Source organism: Sciurus vulgaris (genome assembly GCF_902686455.1).
Source record: "Sciurus vulgaris genome assembly, chromosome: 1".
NCBI lineage: Eukaryota > Metazoa > Chordata > Mammalia > Rodentia > Sciuridae > Sciurus > Sciurus vulgaris.
The window spans coordinates 143927767-143947213 of record NC_136461.1 but is presented as its reverse complement, the minus strand read 5'-3'; the positions used below and the strand labels follow the sequence as shown (position 1 = coordinate 143947213).

Below are 19447 nucleotides of genomic sequence, written 5' to 3'. Positions count from 1 at the left end.
TATATTAAAATCTGCAACAAAATTTCCTGAACAACATTCTAACAATAAGTGTATACCTTACCATCTGACCAATTAGATTGTTGTTTTTCTGTGCATTTCTCCTTGAAGATGAATCCATATCAACAAAAGACCAAAAACTGCACTTAACTGGAAAAGTCATTTGTTGATCAATATCATCCCCAAACTTCTTTCCTGGGATGTACACTGTAATGCTTCTGCTCTCCAGAACTATGTTCAGAAGACATTATCCATTTGTTACTTAAGTTCATTTTGATCTATGTGTATAAAAATTAATACTAAATTATATAAAATTTTACTGTCTTAAAATTCAGATGGTGAAGAGAGAACTAAATTTTATTGTTTTGCAAAATATTGCTAAATTAGAGCACCTGCCATAAAAAAGAACAAGACAAGAAAATGTTGAATGTTAATGTGTCCCATGACCTGATGAGAACTGTTAGTCCAAAGCATGTAGCTGGAATTGTGGTTGGGCATCTGGGTGAAGTAGACAGAGGTCTAGAAGCTTTCCCACTAAGATCAGAAACAAGGCAAGGGAATGTACCCTCTTACTACTGCTTTTCCACATTGTGCCAGAAGTCTTAGTTAATGCAATAAGAAAAGGAAAAAACTGGCAGAATACAATTTCACATGTTAGCACAACTCAAAGCAAAGGCTAAAACATTGCATTTACACATTGTTTCTCTGTTTTTATTTATAAAAATGAAATGAGAAATGACATTTAATATAATTTCTCAACTGCTAAAAGTGCAATACTGTCAAATAACTCTGTCATTGTTAAGACTTAGGTTATACAGGTAAAAAATAATTTGATAAAAATATTGTTTACCTGATTGAAGTTGTTCAAGTTTATCTTTTTTATGTGAAGACAAGTCTCCTATAAAGCAGATACTGTCTTTAGCTAACAAAGCACTGCCAGCTTGAATGCTAACTGCTCCAGTTCCATATTTATTTCTGGATAGAGTAGGAAAAATTTCAGTAGAAACTGGATGGTGTATACCACGGGGAAAAAGGTTTATGCTAAAATTCAAAAGCCTAGGGAAAAATAATTTATTCATTACTATATTTAATGTTTGATTTTCAGAAGTCATAATATATTAACAACTACACAATTAAATTGAATTTGACTTAGCATTTAGTATACCTGTGTATACTAGCTATGAACTAGGAATAAGAACATATGAAATGTGGTCCTCAACTTGGACAGCTTACCCTAGAAAGAGACATGAAAACTAACATGCAATGTGATGAGTACTAAAATATTGTCTTTAGGACACACATAAGTATTATTTCTTTCTGGGAGAAAAGAGAGAAATCTACAGAAAGACAATATTGGAATTGGGTATTCTTTTTTTTATTACTCGCTTTCTTTTGCATATTCAAAATCTTTACATTAGGCTTGTCAATGCCCCATTAGGTCTACTGCTGTGTCTGTATCACAGCAATTCTTGATACACCCTTTCATTTTCTAACCCCCTGTAATTGCCTTGATTTCTTCATTTCTCAAATTCTGAGAAAGAAACATGATTATCTTAGCTTAGCTTTGAAATTCTTGCCACAGAAATTACAGCTTGCTGATGCAATCAACTATGATAAGAAGATGTAGACATGCAATGCATGTTGAGAGTAGTATCCTTACATATGGACAGGTGGATGCTATAAAATATGTTTAGCGTATGTACCATTTCAAGGATCTACTCCAAACCACTTAGGATCTATGGAAGTGGTACACAGTCCTAAGTTATTTTTATTTTTATTATTTTGAGATGGGAGTCTTGCTATGTTGCCCAGATTGGTCTCAAACTTGTAATTTGAAGTGATCCTTCCACCTCAGACTTCTTAGTAGGTAGGGCTCCAGGTATGCTGCACAATGCCTGGCTATGTATTTTTTAAACCTGTCTATATATTAGACTCAGGCGCCTCTGGGACGCAGCCAGTCTGACAACATAGTGATATGGAACAGTGGGTCTCAAACTTCTCTAAAAATTGGAAGCAAATGAGGAATTTTTTAAACTGATGCAAGGTTCAAGAATACAAGGTCAAAATTTAAAAATTGATTTTATTTCTACATATCTATAGCAAATGATTGAAAATGAAATGAAAATATTATTACTTTTTTGGTTTTTAAAAATTATTTTATTATTTATTTTTATTTTTAACAAAATATATGTTAATTTAACAACATATATAATTTACAAATGTTTACAAAATATTGCTGAGAGAAATTAGACCTAAATAAATGGAAAGCTATACCACATTCATGGATTAAAATATTTAATATTTTTAAGATGTAAATTCTCTTCAAAGTTAATTTGTAAGTTAAATGCAGTAGCAATCAAAATCAAAATCCTTAAAAGCTTTTTATTTGATGGGGGGATGTTGGTATTAACGTTGATTCTAAATTTTATAAGAAAATGCAAAGACCCTAAAGTAGTTTTTAAAAGTTTTGAAAACGAAGATTAAGGTTGCATCATCTGGTTTCAAGACTGAATACAGAACCATAATAATCAAGGCAGTGCACTGTTGACATAAGCATAGACAAACAGACCAAAGCAACAGAGAATAGAGTTCAGATAGTTCAATTTTATATTCATTTTCTACCCAGTTAAACTACTTTTCAACAATGGTACCAAAACAGGGCTGGGGCTATAGCTCCCACCCTGGAATACTCAAACCCTTTCCCCTGCAAAAAGACACAAACAAAAATGGGGGAAAGGAAGATCTTATCAAAAGATGATGTAGAAAAATAAGACAATGCTTTGGAAAAATATTAATCTTTATTTCTACCTCATACTATATACAAAAGTTGACTCGATATAGATAAAAGACCTAATATAAAAGCTAAGATTATTATAATGCTTCTAGAAGAAAGCATTTTAAAAAATCTTCATGAAGTCAGCCCCTATAACCACCCCTATAATCCCAGCTACTCAGGAGACTTAGGCACAAGGATCTTCATTTCGAGATCAACCTGGGCAACTTAGCAAGACCGGTCTCAAATATAAAATGAAATGAAATGAAATGAAATAAAATAAATGGACTGGGGATGTCGCTTAGTGGTAGAGTACCTCTGGGTTCAATCTCCAGTATCACAAACAAAATAAACAAAACAAAACTTCATGAGCTTAAGGTAGGCAAAGATTTCTTAAACAAAACTCGGAAAACATGAAACATAAAAGAAAAGAATAAACTGAACTTCATCAAAATAAAAGTTCTGCTCAAAATTTCTTTAAAATTTTTAAGAAAACTCTTAAAAAACATGGTTTAGAATGGGAGAAAATTTCATACTACATATATGTGACAAAGGACACTCATCGAGAATAATCCAACTGAAAAGTGAGCAAAGAATTTGAACAAATAATTAAAAAAAGATACATGAGCCAAGTGTGGTGGCACACACCTGTAATCCCAGTGGCTCGAGAGGCTGAGGCAGGAGGATTGACAGTTCAAAGCCAGCAAAAGCGAGGTGCTAAGCAACTCAGTGACACCCTGTCTCTAAATAAAATACAAAATAGGGCTGGGATGTGGCTCAGTGGTCAAGTGCCCCTGAGTTCAACCCCGGCTACCCACCCCCCAAAAAAGATATACGAATGGCCAATGAACACAAGAAATAGTTTAAATGAGTTGTCATTATGGAAATGCAGCTAAGAATCACAAGACACCACTTTACATCTACTAGAACAGCTAAAGTGAAAAAGACTGTTAAGAAAAAAAAGAATAATAAGAAGAAAATGACTGTCAACATCAAATATTGGTGAGGATGGGGACAAAGAAAACTCTTACATTGTTGTTGGAAATGTAAAATAGCACACACACTTTGGAAAACTGTCAGTTTCATATGAAGTTAAATATCCAATTACCTGATGACCCAGGAATTCCACCCCTAGGCATTTATCTAAGATAAAAAAAAATATGCCCACAAAAAGACATATTTAAGAATGTTTACAGCAGGACTAGGAGTATAGCTAAGTGGTAGAGCATTTGACTAACATGTGCAAGACCTAGCACCAGAAAAAAAAAAAAAAAGGATGGTTACATCAGATTTATTCATAATAGTCAAAACATGCAAAACCCAAATGCCCACCACTGGGAGTATAGATAAATAAATTGTGGCGTATTCACATAATGAAGTAATAATAATAATAATGATAATAATAATAAACTACTGATACAATTGAATCAATCTTACTGATTGCTCATTATATTGAGCAAGATAAACTATACACCAAAGAGTGTGCTCTGTGTGGTTCCCTATATATGAAGTTCAAGAATAGGAAAATTATTCTATGGTAACAGAAATCACCTGTGGAAATAGGAATTGGAAAAGACAAATTTCTAGAGTGATGAAAATAGTTTTATTATGGTTATGGTTATAGGAGCATATGCATTTGTCAAAACTCATTGTTTTAAATAATAATATCTAATTATTTTACTATATATAAATTTTACCTAAAAACAAACAAAAATCATGTTTCTCATACAGCCCCAAATACCATGAAAAAGGCAGACTGATTACAAACAGAAAAAGAGACAAAGGTCTTAATTTCCAACAGGTGTCACAACTCAATAAAAAACAGATAAACAATTTAATAGAAAAAATTGACAATGGTCAAGAACAGGAAGTTTGTAGAAAAATAACAGTGCTTAATAAGCTCTAAATTATGCTAAAGTTTACTTCCAATTAAAGAAATACAAATTAAAATATCATTTTCACCCATCAGATGGCAAAATTTAAAAGTATGACAATACTCAGAGTTGGTGAGGCTCTGAGGAAGCTTTAAATACTCTCGTGGTCTATGAGTGGAAGAATTAATTGGTGCAATCTGTAGCACTTAACAAATTTACATTGTCAGTAATGGTTTAATTTTAGTGAAACTTCATCTGTTTGATTAACGTTAATTTGAATTTTTTAAAAATTTAACTTCATTCTATAAATTTATATTTGATTAGAATTACATAAAAGATATTAACGTAGAGACTTTATTTCCAGCTTCATGAACATTTAAGTAACCTATTTTTTTAAAGGTACTTGCTAATAGGAGCCCCAAAATGCTGAATAGAGGCTTATTCCAGTGCTGCCCCCCAAATAAACCACAATAATCTTGGCATTTTTTTTATAGCCTCAACTGAATGTATTTGTAAGAAAATAATATGAAAATGGCTTGTTGGTTCCTAGCAAGATTATTTAAAAGGAAAAACAAGGTATAAAAGCAGGACACTGAGCTAGGGAATGGGGGGTGGGGGAAACCTGGGAAAGATGCATTCATTTGCATGCAGTAAAGGTTTGACTGGGGATATTGGTTAAAACTTTGAGTGGTTAGATTCTCAAAATATTAAAAGCAGCTATACCAATGTTCAATTCATGTTTCAAAAGTTCTGAACTTCATTGATAACTGATTTAAGCACTTAGATACTCATCTTGGAATAATACTAATGGTAAGGATTTATGTAATTCTGTTACCAGTTTATAATTTGGGAAAGTTCATTATACATCATTTTACCTGTCTACAAGTAGAGTATCACTTGTTATAATTAAAATATCCAGGCAATCTTCTAGTTCCTTGTTACGGTCACTTGTCTGTACTAGACTCATCAACAAACAGAGTTTGAGTAAATTGTAAGTCCCAGGAGGAACAATTTGTGATGCAAAGATATTGGCAAGTATTGCTGTAAACTTCCAGCATGAGCTAGAAGTCAAGGAGAGGAGACATCTGAAGTTGTCACTAATTCCTGAAGGAACTGAAGGTAACAAACAAAACAAAACAAAACAAGCATTATAGACATTTGATTCCACTTGTTCAAATTTTATGAAATTATCGCTCTATTAATGATGCCATATTCAAATTTTTATATTAAGTTATGAGTGGAGGTAATGCTTATCTATCATTTCTATCTCAGAGAATGCAAAAATAATAAAGTAGTTACCTCATTGTGCTCACATAACTTGTGTATGGGTTGAAGGCAAATCTCTCATTCCCCTAAGACATAAATGAGCAAAGCAGATCTTGGGATTCCTGAATTGCTGAATATGATCCTAAATTTCTGTGTCTGAAATAATATCACCTTCCGTGAGGACTAATGAGAAAAATGAGAACTACTGGAATATTGTGGTTTAAAGGAAAAATTTATATTCCACTAGTTCGAAAGCACTGTCTTGCAGTATATTGTAATATTCTAGATCTTCTCCACCACCTCACTCTTTCCAGCTCCTGAAAAGGGTAAGTGATTTATCCAATTGGTAAGTTTGGGAGGAACAGCTGTGCATGAATAACCCAGTCCCTTTCTCCTTTCTCTTGGGCTGCCAGCATAGATTTCATCATAATTTCCTGTATTCTCCCATCCTCATGGACTAAAAGATGCCTATCTTAGTCTAGATCTTGCCACATGTGACTGGTTAAATCTGTATAATTCTGGAGTACAGCATAAGAAAGCATACTTTTCCACCTACAAATAAGTCATGTTCTGCCATCAAAATCCATAAATCTTGAAATATTTCACAGTAGAAAATATAAAAAGGTCACTAAACTCTCTGTGGTCTATCAATGCTTGCTTTCCTCAACATTTTTGTTCTTTTAAGTTTTCTCTTCAAGATAAATTGAGGTATCTAGAATCTACTTTTGTTCAAAGTCAACTTGGGTCTCTCTATTACTACAGATGGTTACTTTAGGATTTCAAAAAAATTCTACTCAAGATTTAACTATCCTTTCCTTTATTTACATATTTGTGAACCAAGTTTAAAAAGTAGGCCTGCTTTCTATTTTTGTTTACATAATATAAATTATGTTGAAGCCGTTACAGGAAATTTTTAGTAATAAAGGTGATATTTTGACCCCCATCTGACTTTATCTGTTTTCTTATTTCTGAATTCAGATAAGAAAATGGGTGTTATTTTTTTTGAGCTCTCTTTCTCATTCATTTTCTATTTCCTTAGCTAGAAATAAAAGGCACTGCTGCACACTTTGGCAGCACATACACCAAAACTGAAATGATACAAAGAAGATTAGTATGGCTCTTGGGCAAGGATGACATGCAAATCTGTGAAATGTTCCATATTAAAATAATAAGTGAAATAAATAAAAGGTACTGTAGAAAAACTCTTGGACTAATCTCTAACTCTTGGCATCCTGAAACTTCTTTCTTACTGCTAATTATAAAAAAATCAAAATAACTTAAACAAAATTTTTTTGAGACAGGGTCTGGCTGTGTTGCCCAGGCTGGCCTCCCACTCCTGGGCTCAATTGATCTTCCTGCCTCAGTGTCTCAAATAGCTGAGATTATAGGTGTGTGCCACTTTACTTGGTTCAAAATAATATTCAACTCAAAGGAAGGGGTACTGCCTGACAGAAAATTGTACAACATTATCCTGTTTTATTTCCTCCATAGAAATTTTTATCAGAAATTATCTTATTGATTAGTTTACATTTTACTGACAATCTACTGTATGATTTAAGAGTAGGAACTTTGTCCTGTTTACAACCATATCCCTACTGTTTAGATGAGTGCCCAGAATAAAGGCAAACAATATTTATTTCCTGAACAAATGTATTTAAATTTAAGTGTTTGTTAATATACGATTTTCCTTACCTTTTAGATTGCAAAGAGTGATGCTATTTCCTTCTATACAGACAGTAGTTTGTGAGGTTTTGACACAGGTTGGAATTCCAATAATTTTATACTCATTTCCTATGTTCATTTTATTCACTAATTCATCTAGAATGATCAGGGGAAAATAATATTCACTAAATGAAACTTGTACATGATCCAGTACAATTCAGTAATTGAGTTAGTAATGCAGTATTTACTTTTGTTTAGTATAATATTCATAAACAATGGAACCAATAATGTAAACTAAGGCAATTTTATTGCTGATCGAAATTTTGATACTTGGCTGCAATAAGAAATAACTTCAAGAAGCAAGTGACATGGCAACTAGATATCCTCCTATAATGCACTCAAGAAAAAAGATAATTCTATATAAGATGAAACATCTTTTCCTTAAACGATAAGCAATGTTAATAAAAATGATCTTATAAGTAATAACATTATTTGGGAAAAAGTAATTGTAAAAGGTACCGTTTACTTACTGTTTTACAATATTTACAAGGTACTTATATGTGTATTATGTAATTGTAAACTGTAAAGTAGATATTCTTATCTCCATTTTATACATGAAGAACTCAGAGGCTAAGTGACTTGCACAAGCCTAAATAACTAGTAAGTGGCAGAACTGAAATTCATATCGAGTTCAGCCTTCCTCCAAAGTCTATACTTTTACATTAGGCTAGGTTCTTCTCTTATACCTACAGAGTGGGCAGAGCTTTTGCATGCATTCAATGTTTATTTTTTTAAAATTTAATATCTTAATCTTCCAATTCCACAGTTAGAAATTGATTGGTTGTAAAGCTATGAAAAAACGGTTTACAAGGAGGAGCAAGGGTTAAATTTTCTCTGGATAGAAGATAGAACAGTGATCTCCCACCCTCTTGGCTCCAGAGAGCATACTGGTGTACCCTGCAGACCTGAAAGGGAAGAATCAGGCTAAAATAACTGAAAAAATAAGTCAAAACAAACACTAAAACCTCTAAACTAATCAACAACCAAACAACCAAACAAATAAACAAAAAGGACTAAAGAAATGAATGAATTACTAGAGAAAAACAAAACAGAAACTATTATCTCTCTAAATGAATAAATTTTCAACAGATACATGGAATCAGTTTGGTGGGTGTATCCTGAGGTCAGAAAGATCAAGAGGAAGGCAAGGAAGCTGCCTGGGTATCTTTTCTGAATGTCAACCCCAAAGGCCTGCTTTATTCATTTAATTTTTGTAGTTTTATTTGGGTTCTTTGGAAGAGTTTAGAGAAAATGTTTTCTACTAAAATGCAAGCTGAATAGTGTTTTATTCGACTTTTTCATTGCTGTAACCAAAAGACGTAACAAGAACAACTTAAAGGAAAAAAAGTTTATTTTGGTTCACAGTTTTAGAAGTTCAGTCCATGGTCTGTATGTAATTCCATAGATCTGGGCTGGAGGTGAGCCAGAACATCATGGTGGAAAGGCATGGCAGAGGAAGGTAGTTCAGATCATGGCAACCAGGAAGTAGAAAGAGTTCTGCTCACCAACGACAAAATATAAACCCCAAAGGCACACTCCCAGTGACCTACTTCTGCCAGCCACACTTGACCTGCCTATAGTTACTGCCCAGTTAATCCATATCTGTGAATTAATCTACTGATTAGATTGCACCTCTCATAATCTAATCATTTCACCTCTGAATATTCTTGCATTGCCACACACATGAGCTTGTGGGGGACGCTATATCTAAACCATAACTCATATTTCTATATTGAAACGTATGACTTGTATGCATATGATTATATGTAATATAATGAAGTTGTTAAAAACACAGACTATAATAGAATCTACTTATAGGGTGCTCTGACTAAATAAGTTAGTATATGTAAGAATGCCTGGCACACAGTAATTGCTATATAAAAATTATTTATTATCATCTGGGCTTTCATCCTTCTCAGATCATGGGGAAAAGAGTTCTTGTTTGAATCCCAACTCTTCTAATTCCCGTGTTTCCTGTACATGGTTTACCAAGATTTCTCTTTCTGAACAGTTTAAATTCTCCAATTTTAGCCAGAAGAAAAGGTAGAGCCCCATTCTTATTTTCAGTTTTGGCTTCTCAATGAAGACTTAATGATTCCTTAATAATGATTTTCTCCTTTGTGGCAGACTGTCTTCTAATGGGTACTTATTGATGCAGTTAGTCATTTGTGAATGCTTATTCATTTATTTTACAAATACTTATTGAGTTTTTACTATGCAAAATAAAAAACAAAAGTCATATCTATTTTCATGAAACTTACATTCTAAAACAATAACCCCAACATTAACATAAGACATATACACATAGAATAATGGAAGATCATTATCTTAAAATGACTGTGACCCTGGGACTTAGTATAACATTTGGGACACTGCAGATGCTAATATATTTTTAAGTGAATGTTGTATGCCTGAATGAACAATTGATACATTAACTAAATGAGACTCTTTAAAAAAAATTCTCAAGAACAAGATGATAATTTGTGTGCAGGTGTGTGGGTGGGGGATACTGAGAATTGAACCCCAGGGCACTGAACCACTGAGGGCATTCCCTAGTCCTTTTTATTTTTTATTTTGAGACATGGTCTCACTAAGTTGCCTGGGCTGACCTCGGACTTGCAATCTTCCTGTCTCAGCCCCACGAGTTGCTGAAATTATAGGTGTATACCACTATGTCAGACAAGATGACAGTTTTTAAGCCACAGAAGTACATATAAGCATACACTAGTCAATTCCACATTTTATAGAAATTTGAGTTCAAATAGAATTTACATACCTCTTAGGAAAATTGTAAGCGACTGAAACCTAAATGACTGGGTTTTTGAATGTCCTTGAAAAGCATGAAGTGCTTTTGTAGTAATTATTTCAACTACCTGTTTATCTTTAGGCAAAGAACAAAACAAATTATTAGACTATATATTCAGGTTAGTTTTCACATTAAAATATCAGAAAAATTTTTTTCATGGTCAAGGATAGAACTCAGGACCTTGAACATGCTAGCTCTACCACAAAGCTCTGCCACTGAGCTAAATCCCCAACACCTATATCACTCAATATTTTGAAAATTATAATTACAAAATGTAAGTGCATTTTTACCACCAAGCACTCTAAATTTTCTGTCTTCTTGGAGTGAAGATGAACATAGATTGCACAAAAAGTCATTTCTTACTGTTGCAGATTCTGTAGCACCAGGCACATGTACTCTTATATATTGAAATCCTGAAAGAAAACAGTGGTAAACTAAACTTGCTTCCAAATTTACCTAATTTTGATCAATATTGGTCTAATTAAGGGATATTTAATTCAATTTGCACTCAGATTCAGAGTAGATTAATTGTTCACTGCATGGCTGTTTCTGGCCCAACACTGTGCTGACACTGGTAATACTGACGCTAAACACAATTTCTATTGAAGATTATGCAAATTAAACTTATAAACATTAGGAGATACCTATTTTTCCCATTTAGTCTACTTTGTAAATGATTATAAATGTTAAGATTAAAGAATAAATATAAATTGTTTAATGTTTCAACTTTTCATTTTAATATTTACCTTTTGAAAAAGGACAGGTTTCATCTGAACAAAGGAATCTTGCACCTTGGGTATACTTGGTTACTGTTGTTATTGCAATCACAATTCCTTGCATCATATAAAATCTCTGAGATGTATAATCAAGTGGAAACTCACAAAGATCAAGACAATAACTTGGCAGGAGAGGTAAGTGTGTTAATTTCAGCACTATATTAATCTGATAAGAACAAAAGAATATTATTAATAAAAATTACAGATTCAGTTGGACTTGCATTATGACATAATAAGTACATTTCAAAGTAGGACAAGTACATTTCAAAGTAAGACAAGTAAGTGATTTGTTAGTGTTAGGAACCAAAAATTTTAAAAAAAATTTTTTTATTTTTAGTTGTAGATGAACACAATACCTTTATTTTATTTATTTACTTTTATGCAGTGCTGAGGATCAAACACATGCTAGGTAAGTGCTCTACCACTGAGCTACACCCCCCAGCCCAGGAACCAAAATTTTGCCTGAGAGTAAAGAGATTCAAAATTATAGAAAGAAAAATCTTATAACCTAATATTTTAATTGAAAATATGATAAACTCATTTTTTCTCCTTAAGAATATACATTTCCTGTGTCCACTAAAAAAGAATTTTAAAATAATGTTAATCCAATAGCAAAGAACACTACTAGTGCCCAAAATGTGATCACTAAATGTTGTTTCTCACTTAAAGGAACCAGGGCTCTTTAAGGGAGATGGTTGATTCCAGGTCTGGGACAGAAAATACACCAGTTGGAGTTGGTGCATCTTATTCCAGAAATGAAGGGAGTCATAAAAAATATTAATGGTATGTGTCAAAAGAACATGGGAGCAAACTTGAAGGAACTCCTAAAGATTAAAGGTATGATAGTGAAGAATCAAAATGATAACAGATTCATTAAAACATACAAAATATATTAAAAATTCATGAGTTTCTCATATTTAAACAAAGGAAAAAACAATATTGGTCATAATTGGAGGCTGAATTCAACTCATTACTCTCTGAAACTTTATAAAAAAATCAGACATTTATCTCACTCTTCCTGTACAAATCATGTTTTAGAATAATCAAATAGTTTGATAAAATTTCTTTTGTTGAATAATTTCAGAAAAAATGCTAAAATTAGAAAAATCACTTTTTTTTTTTTTTTTTTTTTTTTTTTTTTGCAAATCCATGTGAAATGATGGCTTCTAAGTATTTTAAAACCATTAGGTGAATGTTAACAGGAAAGTCTGCAATGGAGGGATCCAAATAACATCGCCACCAATCCATTGTGACATTGCCAAAAGTGGGACAACTTTATATGCTCCTGATAAAGCACAATATGGAATGTATGATGCTATATTAAAGTTCTATGAATCTGAATCTAAGTCCTTAAAGCAAAATTCTATTTTAGATATATAAGATATAGGAGAAAAAGCACCACAAGAAAGTAATGCCACAGGACTTGGATCTCAACTAAAAGACAGTATTCCAGTTTCGAAACTTTCAGTAAGTGGGTCTTTTGAAAGTCATGATCTTCTTTGGAAAGGTTTTTCTTGTGTGAAAAATGAACTTTTGCCCAGTCATCCTCTTTAATTATCAGAAAAAAAAAAAAAAAAAACAACTCTAGCTCAACTAAGATAAAATGAATTTTCCACACTGAGAAACATTCAATTTGCTCCTCTAAAATTACAAATGGAATTTAAGGCAGTGCAGTAGGTTCAGTGTCTTCCATTTCTTTCAAGCTCAAACCTGTCCCTGGATATTTTGAGGGGTAATGATGAGACTATTGGATTTGAAGATGTTCTTAATGATTCATCTCAAAGTGAACTAACAGGCAAGCCACATTTGATGGTGGAATCTAAACTCGGTTTATTGTAAGATTGTGTGCTGTTCATGAATCAGAGGGACTGCATCTTGTTATAGTTGTCTTTTTGTTATAATTCAATATATTCAACATTGAAAGTACTGACAAATGAGAGTCTACCTAAATAGTATGTGTGATTATTTGAAATTATTTGAGTTTTCGATTTATGACCATGTGACAGTTGAAAGCACTAAAGGAAGATGATTTTAAAACTCCTAATTTATAGTAAAACCATAGCTTTTTTGTTATTCAAAATGATTTTTCAGGAATATTATACATTGTCACCAGGTTCTAATTCAACTTACTTTCTAGATATTCCATAAGTTTAATTTAAAAAAAAAATTCAAAGCAACATCTTTCAGAATAAACATTTGTAATTAATTTCAATGAAGCACCTCAGAATGAGTACAGAAGATATTTATCATGTTTCAGTATAGTCTGTGTTATAGTGATGGTATTTTAGAATTACAGCTATTCTTTGATTCTTTTATGATGGAAAGTATATTTCAAGAGTTTTCATTTTGCCTTTAAGTGAAAAAGCAAAGTAACCAACAGATGTAGATTAAACTCTTGTACTTCATGGACTTTATATGTATTTGATATATGAGCAAACAACACTATTAAAGAATAGTAAAACTCATTTTTATATACACTGCATCCCTGAACAAGTTTCATAATAATTTGTTTCAAGCAATTTTCACCTTGATTACTCTTTTTATAAAGTGTTCTTTATGAACCTGCTTTATAAAAATTAAAGATTTTTAGAACATTAAAAAAAATCAGATAAATCCAGATTATGAAACATTTCATAAGACTAACTCATTCCTTCAAAAAATCAATAGTACAAAAGGGGAAGGAAAGGGAATGTCTCCAAAGACTTAGTGGGATATAAAAACCAATAATAATGTATGAACCTTGTTTTGATACTGATTTGAACAAACTAACTGAATGACGCTAGGGTAATATTGGGCAAATTTAAGTACAGGATGGATATTGGATGATATCAAAGAATTATTATTACTTTTGAAAGGGGTGATAATGGCATTGTGGTTATGTAGGAAAAATGTCCATAATACTTAGAAGTCGATACTGAAGTATGTAGGGGTAAAATAATAGAACATCTGGAATTTGCTTTAAAATATTTTGGATAAAAATAGATGCTGCAGACACAGTTGTATATGCCTGTAATAAAGTCAGTTTGGGAGCTGAAGCTAGAAGACTGCAAGTTCAAGGCCAGTCTCAGCAATTTAGCAAGGTCCTAAGCAACTTAGTGAGACTGTTTCAAAATAAAAAATAAAAAGGGCTGGGGATGTAGCTCAGTGGTAAAGAGTCCCTAGGTTTAGTCCCCTACCAAAAAAAAAAGTTGCCATATGAGAAAATATTGTAACACTGAATTTGAGCAACAGATATAAGAGAGTTTGCTAATTCTTTCCTTTTGGGTATGTTTGAAATGATTTATTATAAAAATGTTTAATTGTATAAGTAATAACATAGGAAATAAAGATGCATATTTAAGATTTTATTGAACTTTGAGAATGTATCATACCTTTTAACAAAAAAGTATGCATATAAAAATATAAAATTAACAAGTCATCTTGAAAGTTTGCCCATGAGTTTTCTTTATTAAAGTTAATTAAAACTTACTTGAGTTTCAGTCTGTAATTGTCCAATTAATGAGAGAGTCTTAACAGCAATAAAACAAACCTGTGATTTCAAACAAACATACAGATTACTGAAAATAAAAGTATTGGCATAAAAGTCTTTCTTTCTTTAACTTACTGATTGAAAAACTTGAGCAGCTTTTAATGGGTGGTGTAAAATGTGATTTCCAAGATCAGCATATAATTCAACGACATCAGAAGGATTTATTAAAATATTGAATCGATAGACAGCATAACTTTGTTTTGAATCTGTGAAAATACACAAAAGTCTAAGTCTGGATAGTTATATGTAGAAATATATTTGAAAATTTCTAACATAAATCATCTTTGTTGAACATACCATTATAGTGCTTGCAATCATCTATGAACTTTTGGAGACCTCCACTTCTGTCAAGATAGATAAGGGCTGCCTCTTTCATTCTTAGATTTGACATTTTCTCCTAGTTAATGTTCCTTCTTTACTACTTAAGGAGTAAACCACTAGCTACTGATAATGATTACAGATGGTCAGAAAAGATGGTAAAACCTAGAGATAAAATAAAATTTACTTTTGAATATCTCTAATAAAACTTTACAAACTATTAAAATTGAGAGTAAAATAAAACTAGGCACATATTCCAACTCTAAAAAATTCCTACATAAAAGGAAACAAAACCTTGTTTTCTTTTGTTAACTTTTTATTTTGGGCAGGGGGAAGGAAATCCTAGGGATTGAACCCAGAGTCTCACATGCACTAATCTTGTACTCTACTACTCAGCTACACCACTAGCCCCCAAATAACATTTCAATCAACACTCATTATCCTTCACAAGGTAATAAACTTATGATCAAGAGCCCCAAATGTCTTTACAGAGTAGGTACTGTAAGCTCCGGGCCAGGGCTAGTGGCCAAATAAAAGCAAGCAGAAAAGTGGCGGAAGCAAGCTTTATTGGAATTTGGCTGGGGTGTGTGGGGGGGGGCGGAATTCCCAGCCCCTCGGTATGGTCAGGGTGGGGAGCCTGAGAAAATCGCATATGGCCCCGGCTGCGGGGGATGGGGGGGGGGGTTCTTTATAGGTGGGAATAGGCAGGGTGGTCCTGTTGAGTGATAGGTGAACAGTAAGGGTCAGTAGAGTTTTTCTGCCCCTGTTTGATTGGTCTTTTTTTGGCGCTCTGCCCTCTGCCTCAGTAGTTTGTTTTTTCTCATATATCGGTTCCAATCCCGACCTACAGGTACTCTAAAAATGATTGTTGAAAAAAACAATATTGGATGGTGAATTTCTTCTTATAGGCATTGTTTAAAAAATAAAAGTAGTAAAAGTTGTTTCATAATTGAATCTAAATAACAAAACAGTAGAATGAGTACTAACCTAGTAAATTTGAGAAATTAATTCTTGACTCAGCATTTGTTTAGATGGGAAAATCACTTGACCGGCTTAGTATCTTTACCTATAGGAAATGAAGGAATTGTATTAGATGATTAAGACTTTCTTCAGTAAAATCTTGTGTCAGTATTCAACGTGTAAAACATTAAACTGTAGTAATAAGTAGAGAGTAAAATATGAAAAAGACAGAAAACAATATATGCCAATACAGTAATTATAGTATGTATTAGGAATAAGGATTAAGATTGGATCCTGCCTTTGAGAAGTTGCCAGTTTAGAGCAGTCAGAAATAATGAGTAATACATTTATCCATTCATTTTCAATTATTTATTTGGCATTTACTATTTATTGGCTAACCTATACTAGACACTAGAAATACAAATATGAGTAAAATGTGGTACCTATCTTTCAGAAAGAGTACAATAAGGGAAGAATGATATGGAAACAATTACATGACACAAAGAAATATACTCTGACGTTTCACTTCTATGTGATAGTTTCAATTTTCACCGGAAAGTATGAACGTATTAGGGAGTGTGAAAAGAACAAGTATGTTCACAAAATTTGGGGTCATCCTTGTGTATGAGTCAACATTTTCTATTGTTTTAGTACATTTTGATTGAAGATAGTAAGAAGACAGTCACAGAGAAGCAGCTATGAATTCTACTTTAAAGGCGATATTTGGTGGCTGGGGAGATAGCTCAGTCGGTAGAGTGCTTGCCTTGCAAACCCAAGGCCCTGGGTTTGATCCCCAGCACCGCAAAAACAAAGCAACAAAAAAGTGACATTTGGGAGATGAATTGCAGGAGAGGTAAACAAAAGGAAGAGAAATTTTCCCCAGATAGAAGTTAAGATCCCCAACCTCCATTATGAGTTACATACTATTGGCTCCACATCCCTACTACCTGGAGTTCAGGCTACTTTCCAGTGAAAAGTGAAACTATCACACAGAAGTGAAACGTCAGAGTATATTTCTTTGTGGCCATACGTACAATCATCTTAAAGTTTGCTCAGTATATCAATCACATCTTTGCTTTATTAAAACATCAGGTTTGCCGGCACTGGCACACACCTGTAATCCCAGGGGCTGGGGAGGGGGGCCTAGGCAGGAGGATCTGGAGTTCAAAGCCAGTCTCAGCAAAAGTGAGGTGCTAACCAACTCAGTATGACCTTGTCTCTAAATAAAATGCAAAATAGGGCTGGGGATATGGCTCAGTGGTTGAATGCCCCTGAGTTCAATCGCTGGTACACCCCCGAAAAAACAAACAAAAAACTAGGTTTCTGAAGTTGAAGGAAGGGAAGCAATTGATAATGAAATGGTAAAGTTCAAAATGATTATATAAGCAAAAATAAGCTTACAAGAAATTTTAAAGTGGAGGGAAATTATGATTTTTTTAATCAGCTTCTGCTGCCAAAGTGGAAAATGAGTTGGAAAAGTCAGTTATCAGTTTTTAGCTATTGTAATATTCTTAAGAATATATGGACCAACCTATGTCCTTAAAAACAAAATGTGAAGAATTCTAGAATTTTAAAGATTCCATGCTGGATTTGATAAACACTCCATAAATGTAGGGGGAAAGGTGTCAGAAGGTAAATGAGTTTTAAATAGGGGTGAATGGGTGCAACTCCTCTAATGGAAATATGAACCCAGGAAGAAACACAAGGAAACAATAAGGCAAAGTTCATTTGAGATATCCTGACTCTGAGGGGCTCTTGGGACGCCTAGATAGAAACCCGAGGGGGACCTAAATCAGGACCTGGAATTCCCAAAAGAGCTGGAGCTGAAGTCTGAGTATCATGTGTACCCTGGGGTGACTTCAGTAGAGGAGAAGACATGCACGCCTATGGGAAGGCATTAAATAAGCCATCAGGGATAAAATTCCAATTCTCTTAAGTCTTCCCATGGTCTAAAAACCCAACTATTGGTTCACGTGAATAGGCGCAGATCGCGTCTTCTCTCCTCATCCCCTCAGCGCCAAGGATGAACTGGTGAGAAGACGGCGGCAGGAAACGCCTCATAAAACCCAAGCAGAAGCGAACCCTGACTCACTGGCGGGGATCGCGAACCCCTCCCAACCGCAGCCCTAGAACTGCCCTGGAAGCCGCTCAGCCCAGGAAGTTCGGCCAGCCCTGGGGTGCCAGCGGGGCGGGGGGTGGCCGCTACCGCGCATGCGTGAACTCCCCAATGACCGTTGGTGGTGCGCAGGGGCTGCCGGGACAGCGCACCTCAGGAGCAGGTCCCGCCCCTTCCCCACAGTATTAATTTCCTCACTCTTGCTCCCTCTGCACGGCGAAGAGACCTGGCTACATTTGGTTTTGTTGTTACTACAGTTCAAAGATGTTGGTGTGTTTTAAAAAACTTAAAAATAATTCAGCTGGAATGCAAAATGGCACAGTCACGTTGAAAAACACTTCAATAGGTTCATAAGGGACTGTTATAGGCTTAATTTCACTTTGCAAAGTGTCTTCATGTTGTAAAATAAGAATTTACGAGTTTTAATGCCTGAAAAATATTCCCTTGAATAAAAAAGATTGATTTTTTTTCTATTTGTTCAGAGTTTCTTTTCTTTTTTTTTTTTGGTGATAAGATTGAACCCAGGTTTTATACTCAGTCAATTATACAGCTTGTCTTTTGAGATGGTGTCTGTGTTGCCAGCTGACCTGAAACTTCTGGGCTCAAGAGATCCTCTTGCCTCAGCCTTCTGAGTAGCTGATACTAGAGGCACGCCACTCTGCCTGTAAAATTAAACAGTTTAAATGGGTCAACTGTATAATACGTGAATTAAATCACAATAAAATTGTTATCCAAGCCCTACAGTTGGTTCCTCCACTGCTAGTATTACTTGGTACAGTTAACTTACTCCATTGCATTGGGGGAGAGTGGTAGTCAAAGAATGGAGGATTGGATCGCTTCCCATGGGAAGTAATTAAGGTCATCCTGTTGCCCAAATCTTGATCCTTGTCCCTAATGCCAACCCAATAATGAGGACACAATTTATGAGAAAAAGGAAAAAGTTTTATCTCTTTGCTACCAAAGGAGTAACAAGGGACTCCTGTCCCAAAGGCTGTGATTCTGCCCATCAGCAGAAGTTGGGAGTCAGACCAAAAGCAGGTGAATAAGGCTTTTTTTTTTTTTTTTTTGTGGGTAGATGTACAGTGTAAATAAATCAAGGAGATATAATAATTTATAAAATTTCTCTATTAAAAATGACAAACTGGATTAACATGTATTATTTTTTATTTTTATTTTTATTGTAAACAAATGGGATACATATTGTTTCTGTTTGTACATGGAGTAACAGCATACCATTTGCATATTCATAAATTGACATAGAGTAATGATGTTTGATTCATTCCATTATTTTTTCCCTTTCCCCCACCCCT

The 19447-nt window shown here is 33.9% G+C and overlaps 1 protein-coding gene and 1 pseudogene across 4 annotated transcripts in view; one reads left to right on the top strand and one right to left on the bottom strand.

Annotated features, from left to right (window-relative positions):
* MCMDC2 (minichromosome maintenance domain containing 2) overlaps window positions 1-18097 on the bottom strand; it is a 29826-nt gene extending 11729 nt beyond the window's left edge. For 2 of the 3 annotated variants that reach the window (XM_079150825.1, XM_079150824.1), the window contains exons 1-11: window positions 16049-16808; window positions 15041-15226; window positions 14819-14949; window positions 14684-14743; window positions 11185-11380; window positions 10729-10851; window positions 10409-10513; window positions 7603-7728; window positions 5520-5757; window positions 848-1053; window positions 62-228 (exon numbers count right to left, since the gene is read on the bottom strand). In XM_079150825.1, the coding sequence (XP_079006951.1) occupies window positions 62-228; window positions 848-1053; window positions 5520-5757; window positions 7603-7728; window positions 10409-10513; window positions 10729-10851; window positions 11185-11380; window positions 14684-14743; window positions 14819-14949; window positions 15041-15134 (1446 nt within the window). In that variant the 5' untranslated portion in view covers window positions 15135-15226; window positions 16049-16808. Of the gene's footprint in view, window positions 1-61; window positions 229-847; window positions 1054-5519; window positions 5758-7602; window positions 7729-10408; window positions 10514-10728; window positions 10852-11184; window positions 11381-14683; window positions 14744-14818; window positions 14950-15040; window positions 15227-16048; window positions 16809-17983 lie in introns of those variants that run through there. The other variant, XM_079150823.1, reaches the window with a different exon arrangement.
* LOC306654455 (proteasome maturation protein-like) lies at window positions 12015-14676 on the top strand (annotated as a pseudogene). Its single transcript has 2 exons — window positions 12015-12051; window positions 12602-14676. The product of its transcript is annotated as a proteasome maturation protein-like (transcript).
* Window positions 18098-19447: the final 1350 nt, after the last annotated feature.